Raw genomic sequence first — 16,722 nt, 5'->3', positions numbered from 1 at the left:
CCCTACAGCTCTTCACTCAGGCAGTTCCTGTCTGACCCTGTCATCACTGTTTTGCACAACAAATGACCTCGTAATAGCCATTTTGGGGATAATTTCCAAGAAAAGCAGTATGGCAACAAGCTGTATGAAGAGAGATGGGTGAATTTATTGCAGGCATGGAATACAAGAAAAAATCATGTATTTTTGGAAAATTTCTCCAGGGCTGATTAAAAGTCATAATTATACATTTCTTAAACAATTTAGAAATTAAATTTAGGGTCAGTCATGTGCGTGTTGTGATCATGTAAGTCTGTAGTTACAGTTATGGCTTCTGGTATAAGTTAAACCGTTAAGTACAGTGGTTATGATAATATAATCATTTTCCAAACTTTCAGATGCATTAGCCCTTTTATTGAATAATTAATTTACAACAATGACTGGATGATAACATGAATAAATACGTTTCATTTCTAGTTTTTAACACCATTAGAATTTTATCAGGTCACAAAGGACCACCCTTAAATCTGTGATGGACGTAATTACCTGACAGTGACTTAATGAGGCCAACATAAAGTTTTAACACCAGTTGTTTCAGAAGTCTCTTTGTCTACACCCTAATGGACACATAAAACCGATGCTGCCTTTATTTCACGTAGCACTGGTGTCAGGGCACAGAACAAATGGCCTCAGACAAGAACCACTAGAGTCCCGTTAAGGAAGCCCCAGTAGTTCTCCAGCTCTCTCACCCACGCCTTTGTGTAAACTCCACTGTCTGTTGCGTGTGTTTGACTGTGTGTGAGTGTGAGAGATGCCTTGAAGGATTGTGACTCAGTCCTTGCTACTGAGACATAGTGAGATGGGAAAAGAGAAGAGCACACTTTCAGCACTCATGTCAGACTTAAGAAAGGGAGATTATCTCAAGATACCCAAAACATTTACAGTTCCACATGACTGCTGTTATATTTAACTCCATGATTAGATGAATCAGCCACAACCTTCTTTTTTTTTTGCTAGCAAAGCCCTTTAGCCAACTCCTGAATAAAAATAGCTCAGTGTTATTGAATATTAAGTTTTCATGCTGTTACTATTTATAGTTGCGTTATAGCCTACATTGTTAATTACCACCTTATCCATCTGTGGCACTGAGCAAATTGCACCCTATAGCTCTTAGCAACACTTCCAGAGGAGGAAGGGAGGGGCGACGTATGTCGCTCAGTTGCTATACTTGTCTATGACTACTGCGCAGTGTACTGTGTGACTGTAGTATGAACAGCACTGGGGTCTGCACATGGAAGCAGTCTGTTACAATCTTAAATTATGCAGCAACACAGACTTAAAAGAAAGAGCTGTAGCTAGCAGCATTGAATATGTTCCCGCCTGCCTCATAACAACATGCAGACTCCACACTCCTTCCACCCCACTGACACCAGCGAGAGGAGAGAGCCAGAGAGTTTTAATTAACACTGTATATGAGATGACAAAGTGGAAGGCAGTGCTCCTCAGAATGCTTAACAAAGGGAAAGCTACAGCACCATCAATTAACAATGCCTCCCTACATTTCAGGATGGATATTGTGCTGTTTTAACGAGATTTTGAGAGTGCAAGTTGGCTGCTATAAGGGGAGACATTTTGTGGACAGTCTATATGTGTGCCATAGGTTCTAGGTTAAATATTTCTCTCAAAAAAATGTCACTTTTGCTCTTGGTAGACATTAAATGCAGCATCCTCATTCAGGTTCAATAATTTTGAAAAAATCTAGTCCTCTCGATAAATGCTACTGTTCACACCTGTGTGTCTATTCTGGGTTTTCTGTCTCAGCAGCTGAATGCTTCACAGGTTTGTCATCCTGGGAAGCAAGGTCACTCCCCATTTTTATTTAATTTTATTCAGGCCAAGCAGGCAGAGCACTGTGATTGTCTTTGAGTCATCTGCTGACTGAGAATCTTTGCAGAGGGTCTAAAAATAGAGTTCACCTCTAGTATTACCCTGTGACCCCTCCCACTTCCTGTCTTCCTGTACATGCTGCTTTTCTTGTTGCCACCTGATAATTGCTTTTAAGCAGCATTGTTTGGCTCCACAATAGGACACATGATAGAACTTTAACACTTTTTGTGTACAGTCAAGGTCAGTCATTGCCCTCTTTAAACCTTTGTGCTCCATTGTGTCATATTTACAGTATAATTTACTTTTAAATACACTTCCTTTCAGCCAAGGGCACAGACACAGCAGTGGTAATTTAACCACAATCACATAACAACCATCAGACCAAGACTGACTCTTCTGTTTATCAAAGTCTGAATCCACAATAAGAAGAAACAATATTATGTTTTCAGGTTGTCCGTCCATCTGTTGCATTCTTGTGAACATGAAATGTCAAGAACGCTTTGAGGGAATTTCTTCAAAATTTGGCACAAACAGCCCCTTGGGCTCAAGCATGATCTGAATAGATTTGTGGTGGTCAAAGGTCAACACTGTGACCTCACAAAACCCAAATTTGGCAATTGTGCAACAACTCATATGTGATTACTGCAACTTGACTGGTGCGTGGAGGCATACAACCATGAGGCAGTGCCTCTAGTTATAGGCAGCAGTTTGTTAAAAGTCTCTGTCTGGTTTGCCAAACCAGCATGTAGGCCGGGGTCGTGACACCAGTTGGTTCTTGTTGAAGCTGAAACTGGAGCACAGGAGCAGGCGGGAGTCAATCTCAGTGCATCAGAAGTTGAATAATACATAAGAGTAGCAGCCTTCATAGAGTCAGTGTCTTTTTGAATTAATGAGACCATGATCTGTATCTTCCTGCATGTGTTGGTGAAATATATTTCCTCAAATCAACATATCCTAACAATTATGCTTATTTCTGTCTATGTTTAGATATTCGCATATCATGAGCCGGTTGCATCTTCCTAATGGTTATCCAGTCTATCATTCTTAACCTGTGATACTCGACAATTTCTTGTGATTTTAACTGTTTGTTCCTTTATAAAGAGGTAAACTGTTTGAATTGTTAACTAACTATGCTGTGCTGTCTGTCTGTCTCCAGATATGGCAGGGTAAACTATGTCCTAGCCAGACGACTGGAGCTCCTCAGAGAGGTGGGGAGGTTACAGGAGAGCTTGGATGTCCCTGGAGATGTTTCTTACACCTGTGAGACAGCTGGACACTTCTACCTCTATCAGGTAAGACTATAACTAGCCCTAACTGTGTTTCTTTGCGACGTGCAAATGAAATATTCATGCCAATCATATCCAGACAGTAATACAATTTCCATCTCCCAGACCTACTGCTGTTTTTACGTAAACTGCAAATAACAAGAAACTGTCTCAACCCTTGGTGTTCATTCCTGTCACCTAATTATCACCGTCCTCTCAGGCAACAGGAGAAATACCACTAAATAAAGACGTGCAGGGTCTAGCTGTCTATCTTCGGTGTAATGAGCAGCTCAAGTTAATATCCAACATTTTCGTCTTCTTTCACTTAAGTAACGCATCACATCACACCAGTAATTTGAGACATATAAAACAGTGTAAAGATGACAGTAACATAGTTTTTAAAGGTGGTCATAGCTCAGACTATATCCCATAGCAGATAATTGTATGGTGAGACAAACACTATACAGTGGCCCTGTTATCTGAGTTCATGTTTGAAGATATTCATGCTGCCATTTTTGCACCTTGCCAGAAGTCTGTCACTTCTCTCTTTCTCTCTCTCACACACAAACACACACCGAAGTTAAAATGAAGGTTGGGATTGAGAATCCAATCTCCACATATCATCAAATTCATGAGTTCTTGAGTTGAAACTTGGCAGTACTGTAGTTCTGTGACATTTGAGGATGCAAATGTCAAGAAGTTGTTAGCGTGGTGTATCTGAGCATGAGCAGACTACTCTCAGTGATCAATGATAATATACACACATAGACATACTTATGGTTTAGATGGGGGTCTTAATAGCCCATACAGACAGATACTTAACACATAATTAAGCTAAGTCCTCTGGCACTTTCATCAGTGTTATCCTTTAAGTTGTTTTTCCACAGGGGTACAGTATTTATAGAACCAGACTGCCCTGCTGTTTGGTGGAAGCTGGTTTATTAGGTGCTCAGCAGGGGCACCTTTGTACAAGTGAAGCTATCAGTTCTCATTTGTCCCTTTGTGTGTAATGTGTTTTTGCTTGTGTTTTGTCAAATAATTATAGGGAAAAAACAGAGAATGCATCATTTAGGTTGTGAGCCATGCAGAACACCCACTGTGAGACGGGCATCAACACATAGAACCATAAATTCATACAAGCCTCAAGGATGTGTGGGATTCTCTGGCATAGGCCTACACTAAACGCAGACTATAACAGCCCCTTAGTATTCGAAAAGTACTGACTGTCTGCTCTCTTCCCACCCACTACAGGTGATATCTCGCTGGGAAGAGTACATGAGTAAAGTAAGGCCCAAACAGGGCAAGGAAGTGGAGGTGGAAGCTGTGGCTGCACACTTTCCCTTCCACAAGTACTTCTCCAACGCCCCCCAGCCCGTGTTCAAGGGCCGCTCATACGAAGAGGACATGGACATCGCAGAGGGCTGCTACCGCCACATCAAGAAAATATTTACCCAGCTGGAGGTAAGAGTGTCTCTCTCTCTCTCTCACACACACACACACACACACACACACACACACACACACATAGAGTGCACTAGTTCCCTCACTGCTTAGCAACACCCAGTGGGATCTAAGGAGGTTACTTTAGTGCAGTAAAGCAAGGTCATTTTATTTAAAGACTACATGTCATTTTAGTTAATTCCAACATGCTTTAGATTAAAATGCGTTCAGCAACAAATTACATGTACAGACGCACACACAGACGGATGCACACACACACACACACAGAGGCTACATCGGCTATATTTAATGACCAGCTGTGTGCCCAGGTGTCGTACAATCTCCCATGAACAAGTAATTGTGCCTTCCTGGCCACCACAGTGGCAGGTTGTTGAACATTTACAGTGATAGGTACCGACCATTAACCATGTTTTTGTGGATATGGCTGCTTATAAGCAGCTCTTCTGCCACTCTGCATCTCTCTGAGTTGTAGTCATCATCTGTCTCTTTGCTTCAGCTGATAGAGTGAATCATTACATAAGATACTTGACAGCACATGTGCTGTTTATTTGTGGATATGATTGCTGACCCCTTTGAAAAGATAAGAGATATAACAAAGTGATGGAGGCTATTACCACTTATCTTTTTTACTCTCTTTCTGTCACTCTTTTTCACACTCACAAACACACACCTGAATGTGTTATGGTTCCTCCTCAGCTCATCGAGTATTTCTATAGGGATAACAATAACATCCCAGATTTATGGGAACACCAAGAAGGTCTCAGAAAAGCAATAAAGAAGTTATTGGCTGGAGGTAATATCCCAACACGTGTGGTGACCTTGATTTATCCGGCTGGCCTCTGTATCACTGCATCACAGCACCTCTCCCTCCTCCCTCAGCCTCACCCATGCTGCAGTGAAATCTGTACACCCATTAAGAGGTATTGCTGTCTGTGGTGCAGGGTAGACAAAGTAGCATTCTGCTGAATTTGCTTATCTGTCTGCCTTTTCAAATGTAAAAGCAGTTTGGAATAAGCTGTCACAGGAATATCCTTAGAATTTATTGCTAGACAGACAGATACACAATGTGCCTCCTGGGTTCCTCCTGTACAGACATATCCTGTTTCTCCACTGCAGTCCCACCACATCTTCACCGCTGTTTACTTCTTTTTGTTATTGCCGCTCTTCTCAGTGTCCATGAATTCTTACCATCTTGATTTCACCCTTCCACCGCTCTGGAGCCACGGGGGTTAAAAATAGATCTCATCAATATTGCATGTTTTGATCGGTTTAATATTAATGCTGAAATAGTAACACATCAAAAATTTATACCCCAGTGCTGTCCGAGTCTACTTCTCCCGTCCTCTCTCTCTTTTCCCCCTTCTTTACCCCTACACATCTAGTGTGGCAGCCTGAAAATAGCACGCCTGCCTACCCACATTTCCCCTCTGCGCTTCCCCCACAGCCTGTTTTTCATAGTGTCATGATATCGGCTCTCTGAAGTGAACTGATTCATATTTTGTGTAAACCCAGCTCCTAAACTTTCCACTCCAGTATAACCCTCGCAAGAAAATCTGAGCTCAAGTGCTCTTAAAGCTGCAGTTATTGAACAGCAAACTAAAACCAGTATACTCTCTGCAGAGCAGCCCTGTGACTGACTGGCTTCTATATCACTTCATCATGGGAATATGTTGATAATATGTTTAATTAAAAGGTGGGTAAGATGCCACTTTTGGAGTTATGAAGCATCTCCAGGGAATCAAAAGTAGAGGCAGTTTGAGTTATTAGAGGGTTAAACCTTTGGAGTTTTTCAAATATTACACTATACTTTTGAAATGTGGGTGGACACAAAGATGTATTGGTTGTGTACCTAATAATTGAACTGTGCCTCTTTTAGAGGTGTGATTATTTCACCCTAGATAATCATGTTATCCATCATCTTTGACAGTTATCATCCATCATTTTGTCAGTATGCGATTTAAGTTTCCCCTCACAACCCCACTGCATAAAACATGAATGAAAACTTCTTTCACATGTATAGAATTCTTTACAACGGTCATTATAAAAGTTGTTTTAATTGCCTGTGGGAGGTTTTTTTAAATTTCTTCTTTTCCTATTTGTGTTCCCAGTCTGTTCATAAAACATTTCTTCTGACCCTCACCTCCTCTCTTGTCTACTCTGGCAGGAGTTTCGGGCCTTTGAGCTGCTGAGGAGTGGACTGGACCGCTCCAAGTATCTGCTAGTCAAGGAAGCCAAAATCATTGCAATGACATGCACGCATGCTGCGCTCAAACGTCATGACCTGGTCGAGCTGGGATTTAAGGTAGACTCTTATCAGTTGGCATAAAAATAACAGGCACGGTTACGCTTGTATTCACCGCAGTTACTTTAAGTACTTCTTTTAAAATGATGATTCTCTTTATTAGTATGACAACATCCTGATGGAGGAAGCTGCTCAGATTCTGGAGATCGAGACCTTCATCCCTCTCCTGTTGCAGGTAACCCTTAAGATTTTAACTTAACTAACATGCAGGCTTCGGGCTAGGACTGAAAATGTTTTCAGTTAATCTTGATTATTGAAAAACTACAGCCACGCCCCGGCTGGAAACTCGCTGCCAGGCCTGAGCACAGTCGTAATTTCCGACATCAGGCCTAGTTTAATCCATAACTCACGACTCGGTCTTCTACCACCTGACTTTCTCTGTTAAGGTCTGACTGATGGGCTCCAAACACAGTAATGGTGCTTGTCCTTGGTAGTTGTGCCTAATTGTCCGAGATAGTGCTAATGTCTGTTTACAGATGAGATCATTAAGCACATCAGCCCATCTAACAACCTCGCCAGAGCTCCTCTCTTTATCTCTTCTCTAGTGAGCCACAGTCAGAGCCTTCTGCCAGGTATACGTCACTGTGAAACCGTTTATTCCTCCTCCTCCCCTTCCCTTTCATTATCCAGCCATTCAACCTTTATCAGTAATCAGAGTGATTAAATCAGATCTTGACTTACAATTGTTGCTAGATCAGATTTGTCTGAGGTCATGCTCCAAATAAACCACATCTTATTAGCAAAATCTGGCAGCCAGACATAGATACAGTATGAGTAAAAAACTGTACTTGCCCCTCATGATTCACTGCCCACCTGGATTTAAATGTTATTTTCTGCTAAAAATCTGATTTCATGTACAGTTGATAATATTGTCAAGTCATTAGACAAAACCAAATTGAATAAAGTTGAACATGAAGTAGTGGTTTACATATTTTTTCTGTCTTCCCCTCTCTACAGAACCCAGAGGATGGCTACAGCAGGCTGAAGCGTTGGATCATGATTGGAGACCATCATCAGTTGCCACCTGTTATCAAGAACATGGCCTTCCAGAAGTACTCCAACATGGAGCAGTCTCTCTTCACCCGATTTGTGCGCCTGGGAGTACCCACCATAGATCTGGATGCACAGGGCCGTGCACGTGCAAGGTAGGTCACCAGCTTAATTTCACAAAGGATGCCGTTTCTTATACCCCTTTCAAACTGAACTAAAATACCTCTCATACCAACATCTGGGTATTGTCTTCAGAGATAAAGGATACAACCGTCATTTATTCCCAGGTCAAATGACTCTGCAGTAGTAATATTTATTGGCTCCAGCTCCGATCGGCAGTGATGGCAACATGACACCCGTGTGGACAAGCTAATTTTCGCCCCTTTACAATGCTATAATGTGCGTTGAAGTCCCGGATGTTGGCAAAAAAAGAAGTTCTTCATCCATCTCCGTTCAAGCAGTGCGCGAACATCGTTTAATCTGTGTTGAGTTTGCAAGAGAGACTGAAGTAAAAGGTATTAAAAAGTACTGTAACCACTGTGACATTGTCACTAACTTACTAACTTCCATGCTGCTTTCTTAATTTCCCGGTTTGCAACGCATTTGTGGCGGTGAATGTGACGGACAAGAAAAAAAGAAAGGCAGCCCTGTCCACTGATAGGGGAAAAGAGCCAATCCCCTCTTTGTAGTGGGTTTACCCGTGCCTAAAAACCCAGCATATGCATGCTAATTTTGTGGTATTAATGATTGGTACTTTCTCTTTATAGAAAGAACATAACAACAGTGTGACGTATTGTGTTTTTGTCCCACAGCTTGTGTAACCTGTACAACTGGCGCTACAAACACCTGGGGAACCTGCCTCATGTCCAGCAACTGCCTGAGTTCCAGGTGCCCAACCCTGGCCTGACCTTTGACTTCCAGCTAATTAACGTGGAGGACTTCAATGGGGTGGGAGAATCCGAGCCCAACCCTTACTTCTACCAGGTCAGTGGTAGTACACACCACAGTTCACAAATACACACACAGCACAGCTGTTTCTGTGTTTGCTTCCATGTCACACATTTAATCTTTTGCTATGACAAAAATCAACTAAAATGAGTGATGTCCATGAAATAAAAGCTGTTAATGTATTGTAAAACAAAAAGCTGCAACAAAACAAGGATTTGAATCCTAACAGAAGAAATGCTTTCAACTGTAACTACAGGTACAAACACAATGTTGGAACAATGTGTGGCAGTTTCCAAGCACAATTTATAAACTACTTTACACAGATACACACTCATGCACACTTAATTCCACCAGAGCAGAGACCCATATTCCTCCCCAGCCTCTATTTCCTCTGAATTGGCTGTTGCACAGCACTCCATTCATTTTTAAATGTTAATGGTTTAGCTACCAGTCCATATGATATATTCATAACCCTGCTTAGTCTGCAGCTAACACTGGCTTCACAGACCAGCACAAACCAGTGGGTTTGTCCTTCACACCAGGAGCCAGATTGTGTTTCATCATGACATTGCTGAGACACTCAAGACTGTGCGTGGGTGGGGGCAGGGCTGATAGGGGTGTTTACTTTGGCACCACACCAGCACAGGAGCCAAAATGTAACTGCCATAAGTGACTGCAAAACCACTGAGTATAGCCGTATCATTTTAAATTCTGAAATGTTGGGAAATTTAACATGAAATCAGTTACTTTTACTTGATTATTTAGTGGTTCTATAAAGCTGTTTCCTTTTTAAATAAAGGAAGGAAGCTACTACCAGAGTAGTTGTTAGGGATAACAGATAGATTTCACAATAAACACACCAATTGCAAGGACACAATGGAGCTTCTGGTCTTCAAAAAGTCAGCTCAAAGGCTAAAGTCAGTAAATACGTGCTAATTGGTTAATACATCCATTCAGACACTGATTTGTTTAAAAGCTGCATGGCCAATGAACATATATCAATGCTTCATGAATGTTACTGCAGCCTTCAGCGCTGTGCGTGATCTTGTCCCTGAAGCCTCTTATTGTTCTTAAATCCGGACCATGTGCGCTTCTCGAGGCAGCAGGTCACATGAACCTCAACTCCATTTGCCTGTTGCCATTTTCAGGCTCCTCAAGGGAATTGCCAGTATCACTCACTATGCTTTACGCGCATGCACACACACTCTCACACACATGCATGCACTTTCCTAAGACCCAGAAGGGATAAATTGGACACTAGAGAAGCAATTGTATCCAGTGCATGCTGAATGCCTGTCACAGCTGAACAAACACTGCCACAGCTCAGCTTTGCACTTACAAAGAAACTGTACAACCATCTTATAAAAAAAAAACCTCATGTACGTGCACTCTGTCACACTATTGCATTTGTTAAAGCACTTTCCATATTGAGTCTCGGCCCATTGATACTAGTTCCCAAGTTGGCAAATGGCTCATAAAGGGTAAGATGCTTATCTAAATCCACATCTTCTGTTGTTAGAAAATGGCTTTTCTCAGCCACTAGGCTTGTTAGTCTCAGATTTTCTGCTTCACAAGCTACATTTTAAATTACATAAAAGCAAAAAGCAGTGTGGGCTTCACTCACAGGTAGTCTAGATTTACGTGTCTTATAAACACTTATGTGTTTGTATCTACACCACTATGTGTGAGCCTCTCTCACCTTCTGTCTCTTCTCCTTCCCTGTTTCATCCCTCCATCCTCTCCAGTCCTCATGTAGCCTCGAGGCAATAGGCTCAAACTGTAATGGGTTCTCTGGGATGTTAGGGCATTAGATCACATTTATGTTAAATATGCATATGAGGTAGGCTGGAAATGCCAACCACATGTCTACTTAGATATTACTCCTCGTGTGAGTGTGTGAGACTCTTGCATATATATTTTTCTCTGCAGCCAAACTGTAAAGCTGTCTGATTAGTATTCTTCTATGTGTTCAACTGAAATAAAGGGCTTACAGAAACAGTAATGATGGCTATTTTTATGGTGTTTATTTTGTGTAGTTCCTTGTGAAACATGATGTTGGGACATGATATGACAGCAAAAATCACCTTGTCACTGCCATGCAGACAGTTTTGAAACATTTTGTCATTGTGGTTTTCAACCTTTTGCAGATAATGTTGAATATTTCCCCTTTCAAAACTCCTGCTCATACCTTATGTAGCCAAACGTGAATGTAACATTTCTATCAGTAAAAACCTGGTGCGGTCATTAAAGTTATGAATCTGTGCCATTTGGAGACAGGTAACAAGGGAGAAAGAACAAAGGCTGTCACTGTTTTTGATGTGTTGACTCCAGTGCAGCTGGATCAGGAACTGTTGATGAAGCTGCATAAATTATTATCAAAGATGTGAGGCTGCAGTCCGGGCTTAATTGAAACTGGATGAATAATGCATACTGTTGGCTTTTTTTCTTTCTGTTTTTTCTTTTTTTTTGGTCACATTTGAAGGGCAGAGTGTAGCCTTGGAGTCAGGATGCACATGCACATGCAGAGGAATTTGTTTATTGTAAAGTGGGTAAATAATGAATGCAATGGTGGCCTTCACATTTAGGCAGATTTTGAGGTCAGGCTCTTGTGATGTTGTCCTGGGGGGCCTGGAATTGGAGATGAGAGATCGATAAATATAGCAAATGGGTATGTTTACATGTTTAGGACACTGTTTCTCTCTCTCTGTCTATCTGTCTGTCTGTCTGTGTGAGGGTGTGTGTGTGTGTATGCTCCTGCTACAGTCATCTTTGCATAAAATCACGAAACCACCCTAAAAATCTTGCCTTTCTGAGTTAAAATGTAAATGTGGTAATGCTGCTACAATATTATAACATTCTGCCATCAGACAGAGTAATGAAATTTCTGATGATGCAGCCTTCTCACACTTCCAAAAACACAATCAGCTATTCCCCACTTAATGAATATCAAAGTAACAGTTCAAATATGCCATTTACCCTCCTCGCTTCTATGCAGGGAATCCTACATTGGGACATTTTGTCCCGGCCTGGCAAGTGGTGGTGTTGGGCTCCATCTGAGGCAATTAATTCCAACCCAAATCAGCTGGCTACTCATGCGTGAATGAGTGGGCTTTTATCTGTCTGAAAATTTAAACACTTTACAGGCAACAGTAATATGTTAAAGTACAAGAGAATGAGAACAGCAAGGTGTCAAACACAGTACACAGCCCTGGGTGTGCTGATAGGAAGAGACACATATGTATTTGGGTAATTAAGCTTTGTCCGGGGGTGTAATGGTTCTGAAACAGAGACAGAAACCATCACACAAATGTCCACAGTCTCAAGTTGCGGTTTTATTTTTTGATGTGGCCTGGTAGCTCAGATCAAGACAACAACTAATGCTATAGAAGTGTTTATCTCTGCAGATATGTGTCCATACTCAGTCTAAAGAATGTAGGAAAATATGATCAAGTGCTTTAGCTCTGCTGCAGTGTGCCTTCCCATGTGCATGTCAGTTTGTTGTGCCTGTCCTGTATAAATGAGCACAGTTGTTGAAGGACTGTCAACATAGTCTTACGATGGAGTATTACTGGCATTTGTTAGTTATTTTTTGTGACAGTATTTGGGTGCCTTAACTGTAATGGTAGGAATTGCGGACAATGAGCTTCTGTTGAATGTTTACGCAAATATTATCTTGTTACATTTTTTTCCTCCTGCTATGCTAAAAACGAACTAAACTGTGAATGTGTTTTTTGAAGACCCAAACATCAGTGTTTTCCCTCTCTCATTACTTAAAAAAATATTGTATATTTAAAATATAATAATCCAAATCTTCCCTTTCTCTCTCTTCTTGTGAAGAACCTGGCAGAGGCGGAGTATTCAGTGGCTTTGTACATGTACATGCGTCTGCTGGGCTACCCTTCTGACCGCATCAGCATCCTCACCACCTACAATGGGCAAAAACACCTGATCAGAGACGTCATCAACCAGCGTTGTGCTGGCAACCCCTTCTTTGGTCAGCCCAACAAGGTAAGGACACGGTGAACGGTACACACAGCTGCATCCAATGATTGCATTATTGTTTTTATAAATTATCACTATTGTAAAGCAGGATTAGAAAAACGTATGCAAAGTGTGGATCTGAGTCTGCAAGCTGAGATGTGCTAATGCATCACCTTGTAAGATAACAGATAATGGTATGTAAATGTACTATCAAACAAATGTCACATCAGCATAAATCTACTGTACATTATTACACAGCATTTGCTTGGCAGTCTGAGCTGCAAGTATAAAGTCTAGCTTTGTTTAATCTTCATCGTGCTGCAAGAAATTGTCTTTAATACACCTGAAAAGGAGCTTCACACATATTCTGGTTAAAGGTTCTGGTAAATCACCATCCAGGCAACCACATCTCCAGTTTGTTTAGTGATTCAAACAGGATTTAACAAAATGGAAATTCAGTCTGAAGGATCAAGCTAGTTAAAGTGTATTTATGACGTGTGGGCATTTACACATTTCATGGAGCATTCTAATCCTGAGACGCACCAGCTTCCATATGCATGAACTGTGCACTCTCCTAACATCACTTGAGGGTGACACATTTCTTCTCTCCCTGTCAGGAAGGAACCACAGACCCAACAGACATGTTTTCACCTCCTATATAAGTAGAGAGCTTGGATAAGTTTCAGTAGGAACATACTTAACACACATAACATGCACACCAACACGGTTTCTTCACACCTTCAGATGTCGGCTAGAGTCGGTGCACAAGCCTTCTATCCTCTGTTGCACTTAGAGAGTAAATTCACAGCTCTGAATTCTCACAAGGCATTACTGTTACCACAAGCACACTCTCTTCTCTCCCTCCGTGTGCAATTTTAAGTAGGTTTTGAACATTTTGACTCCAAGTTTTTCCAGCCTACCTTACCCTTTTAATTTTGTGGATCTGCATGACTCTTGCGGGGTGGAAAATTAATGAGCAGCTTGTGAACTTTCTTTTACCTTTCCAGTGTTTTAGGCAAAGCAAAAGACTATTTTTTTTTTTTTTTTTACTCTGGCCTTCATTGTCCTGCTCCATCAAATCATGAGACCATCAAGAATGCTGCAGGTCATAAGACCCAAATAGAGCAGGACACTCTGTGCCCTCTGTCCACAGCCGTTCACATACCAGCCATCTGCATACCTCTGTAAATCAAACTCACTGAGGTGTGTGTAAGAGTGTGTGAATATGTTCGAGGAAAGGATTTAAATGTGCATACTGTGAGAGTGGGTGTAAACTCAGTGCTATGTTCATGCCTGATAGATACCTTTGGATTGTCTTCATCCAGCCCACAGTGTTTCCCCCCAACTCCTCTTGTCTCTAAGCCCTCTTTCCTTCTTTTACACTGTTAAGTCAGCAGCCCGTTGGCACAGTTTTCCATCCGTTTTCTGTTTGCACTGCTAAATGCTTTTATCCGGTAGCCTCAGGTTATGCTTTCCCCTACCCACACTCTCTCACCTTTCTTTAATCTCTGTTCTTTAGGCTTTTCAGACACTTTACAATGCCAGAGTGTTTATGCATGCCAGAAAAAGTTGCAAGATTTTACTGAAAATGGCACATCACCAGTCTGGAGGAGTGTCATTGTGCCATAGGGGCAGAGGGCTGCCATACCTCCACTTATGTTGTGATCAATTGTGTTTTCGGTTATTTGTGTTATGTGAGTGGTGGTTTTCCCCACTGGCCATGAAAATTTCAGCATTATATTGTCGTCCGATGAGGACTTCTGGGGCCGTTCAGCGACTGCTAGAAGCAGTCTCGGATGATTATATACGGCATTACTGATATATCTACAGTATGATGGTGTCCATGTTCACTGTAATGATGGAACATGTCATCCAGTGCAACAGTGTGGCTCACAAACATGTTTTCAGAGTTTTTTCACAAAACGGCAGTCTATAGCACAGTTAAAACTACAAAAAGCTGTATCATTGACCATTTTATTATTGGGTTTGGTCTTTTCATGGGATTTGCTGACAATAAGACCAGACTTATCCTTCAACAAAGACTGTTTATTTATTGTCTCGCAAACAAGCCAGGCAGTGAATCCTTCCCCTGTCTTTGTGTGTGTGGTTAATTCTATCACCTGCCGGCTTGGAGAGTTTAATGATACTCTGTTGTTGTGTCTGTATTTTGTGCTGTGCAAGGCTACCTTGTTGCTTTGTCGTCAAGTTTATGACATGTTCTGACAGCTTGCCAGAAATTGTGCTTGGTCATGTTAAATGTCTCGCAATGTGAAGACAGAGTGTCATTCATTGTGCTCGTGGCCTTAGTCAGTATGCAAGCCCAGTAATAAAGTGACTTGGGTGACAGGCTGTTAGATTTGCTGAGAAGAAAGATAGCCAGAGAGGCAGAGAGTTGGAAAAGAAAGAAGGGCTCCTGTGAGAAATGCTGAGCAGCTAAAAGGTCATGGCGCTGAGCTTTGGGTCCACAGTGTGTCTGACAATATGTCACAATGGCTAAAACCCAGCAGATGTCAACAGTCAGTCCATTTTACTGTGATTACTTTAATTAGACAGAAAAGGAGAGGAAGGCTAGTTCTCACCAGTCAAAATAAACACATTGCACATAAATACCCCAGCTTAAGATGTTCACTGAATCTCAAACGACCGGTAGTATACATACTGTATGCATGCTTTTACAAACTTATGCATCTTTAATGATGTTTGTTCTTTAGTTTATTCTGTGAATTTGAGTCCTTTAGAGTTTCCCCCTCTGTTGTGTGCTGCATTTTAGCAAATAAGCGATGGAATTGTGACTCATGTAAACAATGTTTTTCTCAATGTTTTTATCTCTCTCTAGTTAGTTGGGATGCACATCAACAGAGTCAAGTAGGGATCATTGAGAAGCGAAAGGTATGACTGTTTAAGTTTTAAGTCCAAAGTCTGCATCCCTCTCAAGCTTTTCCATAAATAGACATTCTCCCCATCCCTCCAGTGCATTTCCTTCATTTTCTGAGCGCAGCAGCCTCTTTATCTTTCTGTGTGACCGCAACCAGGAATATCTTACAGACAGATATGTTGACATCGATAAGAAAGCATCTTCTTTACATGTCCCCGTGTGTCTTTTTTATAAGACAGATATGAAATCCTGAGACACGTGAATATGAAGGCACAGGAAATGAGACATTACACTGCTAACGCTGTCATCCCAGAGAGTCTCTTGTGAAAAACAGAATAATCCGATCGTCTGACTTTTGCACATTCCAGGGCTTAATTGCTGTGAATAAGACACGGCAGGGTGGACAGAGTGGGTAACAAAAAAGAAAGAAAGAAGGGAGAGAACCTCACTTGACCATCAGCTGAGAGTCTTTGTGTTATTGTCTTCATGACAATGAGGAGAAGGAGGGCAAGATGGAAGAAATTATCAGTCAAATAGCTTCTATTAGCAATAAACTGTGTATTTGGCTCGCAGCATATTCTGCGTGTCTTCGTGTGCTTCCTTGTATCCACAGACATGCATGTGCCACAATGACATGACCTCTGTAATTCACTCCCTGGAAGATTTCTCATAAATAACTAAACACCATGCAAAATGCTACGCCTGGGGGAGATTCTGTATCTGGGCTTTGTTGTCACTGTCTGTGGGCTAAGAATAGCTCCCTCACTTAGGCACTCCTTCTCTGCTAAACAAGTTGCACTGTTTGGGTTCAAACCATGCAGTTTCATACAGTCATAGCCTACTTTAGCAATGGGTCTCCTGGAGTGCGACTGTGTATGTCACGTTTGTGTGAACATGTGTGTGCATGCATACCACGGCTGTTGGACTTGAACATTAACATTTGATTTGAACATACAGCCCGTGACACCTCATGCTATTGCAGAACCGACATATTGTTGCCTCAGGTGCTGCACCTGTTCTACATAGCAACAGGGAGA

The 16,722-nt window shown here is 41.6% G+C and overlaps 1 protein-coding gene across 1 annotated transcript in view; it reads left to right on the top strand.

The window, feature by feature from the left end:
• aqr (aquarius intron-binding spliceosomal factor) overlaps positions 1 to 16,722 on the top strand; it is a 50,101-nt gene that overhangs the window by 24,906 nt on the left and 8,473 nt on the right. The window contains exons 26-32 of the mRNA XM_073483484.1: positions 3,020 to 3,155; positions 4,380 to 4,589; positions 6,754 to 6,891; positions 6,995 to 7,066; positions 7,849 to 8,036; positions 8,694 to 8,865; positions 12,667 to 12,837. Coding sequence (XP_073339585.1) covers positions 3,020 to 3,155; positions 4,380 to 4,589; positions 6,754 to 6,891; positions 6,995 to 7,066; positions 7,849 to 8,036; positions 8,694 to 8,865; positions 12,667 to 12,837 — 1,087 coding nt within the window. The remainder of the gene's footprint in view (positions 1 to 3,019; positions 3,156 to 4,379; positions 4,590 to 6,753; positions 6,892 to 6,994; positions 7,067 to 7,848; positions 8,037 to 8,693; positions 8,866 to 12,666; positions 12,838 to 16,722) is intronic.

The sequence above is a fragment of the Pagrus major genome, chromosome 16, assembly GCF_040436345.1.
Source record: "Pagrus major chromosome 16, Pma_NU_1.0".
Lineage (NCBI taxonomy): Eukaryota > Metazoa > Chordata > Actinopteri > Spariformes > Sparidae > Pagrus > Pagrus major.
Note: the sequence above shows the minus strand (reverse complement) of the source record. Positions and strands in the feature narration are given on the sequence as shown.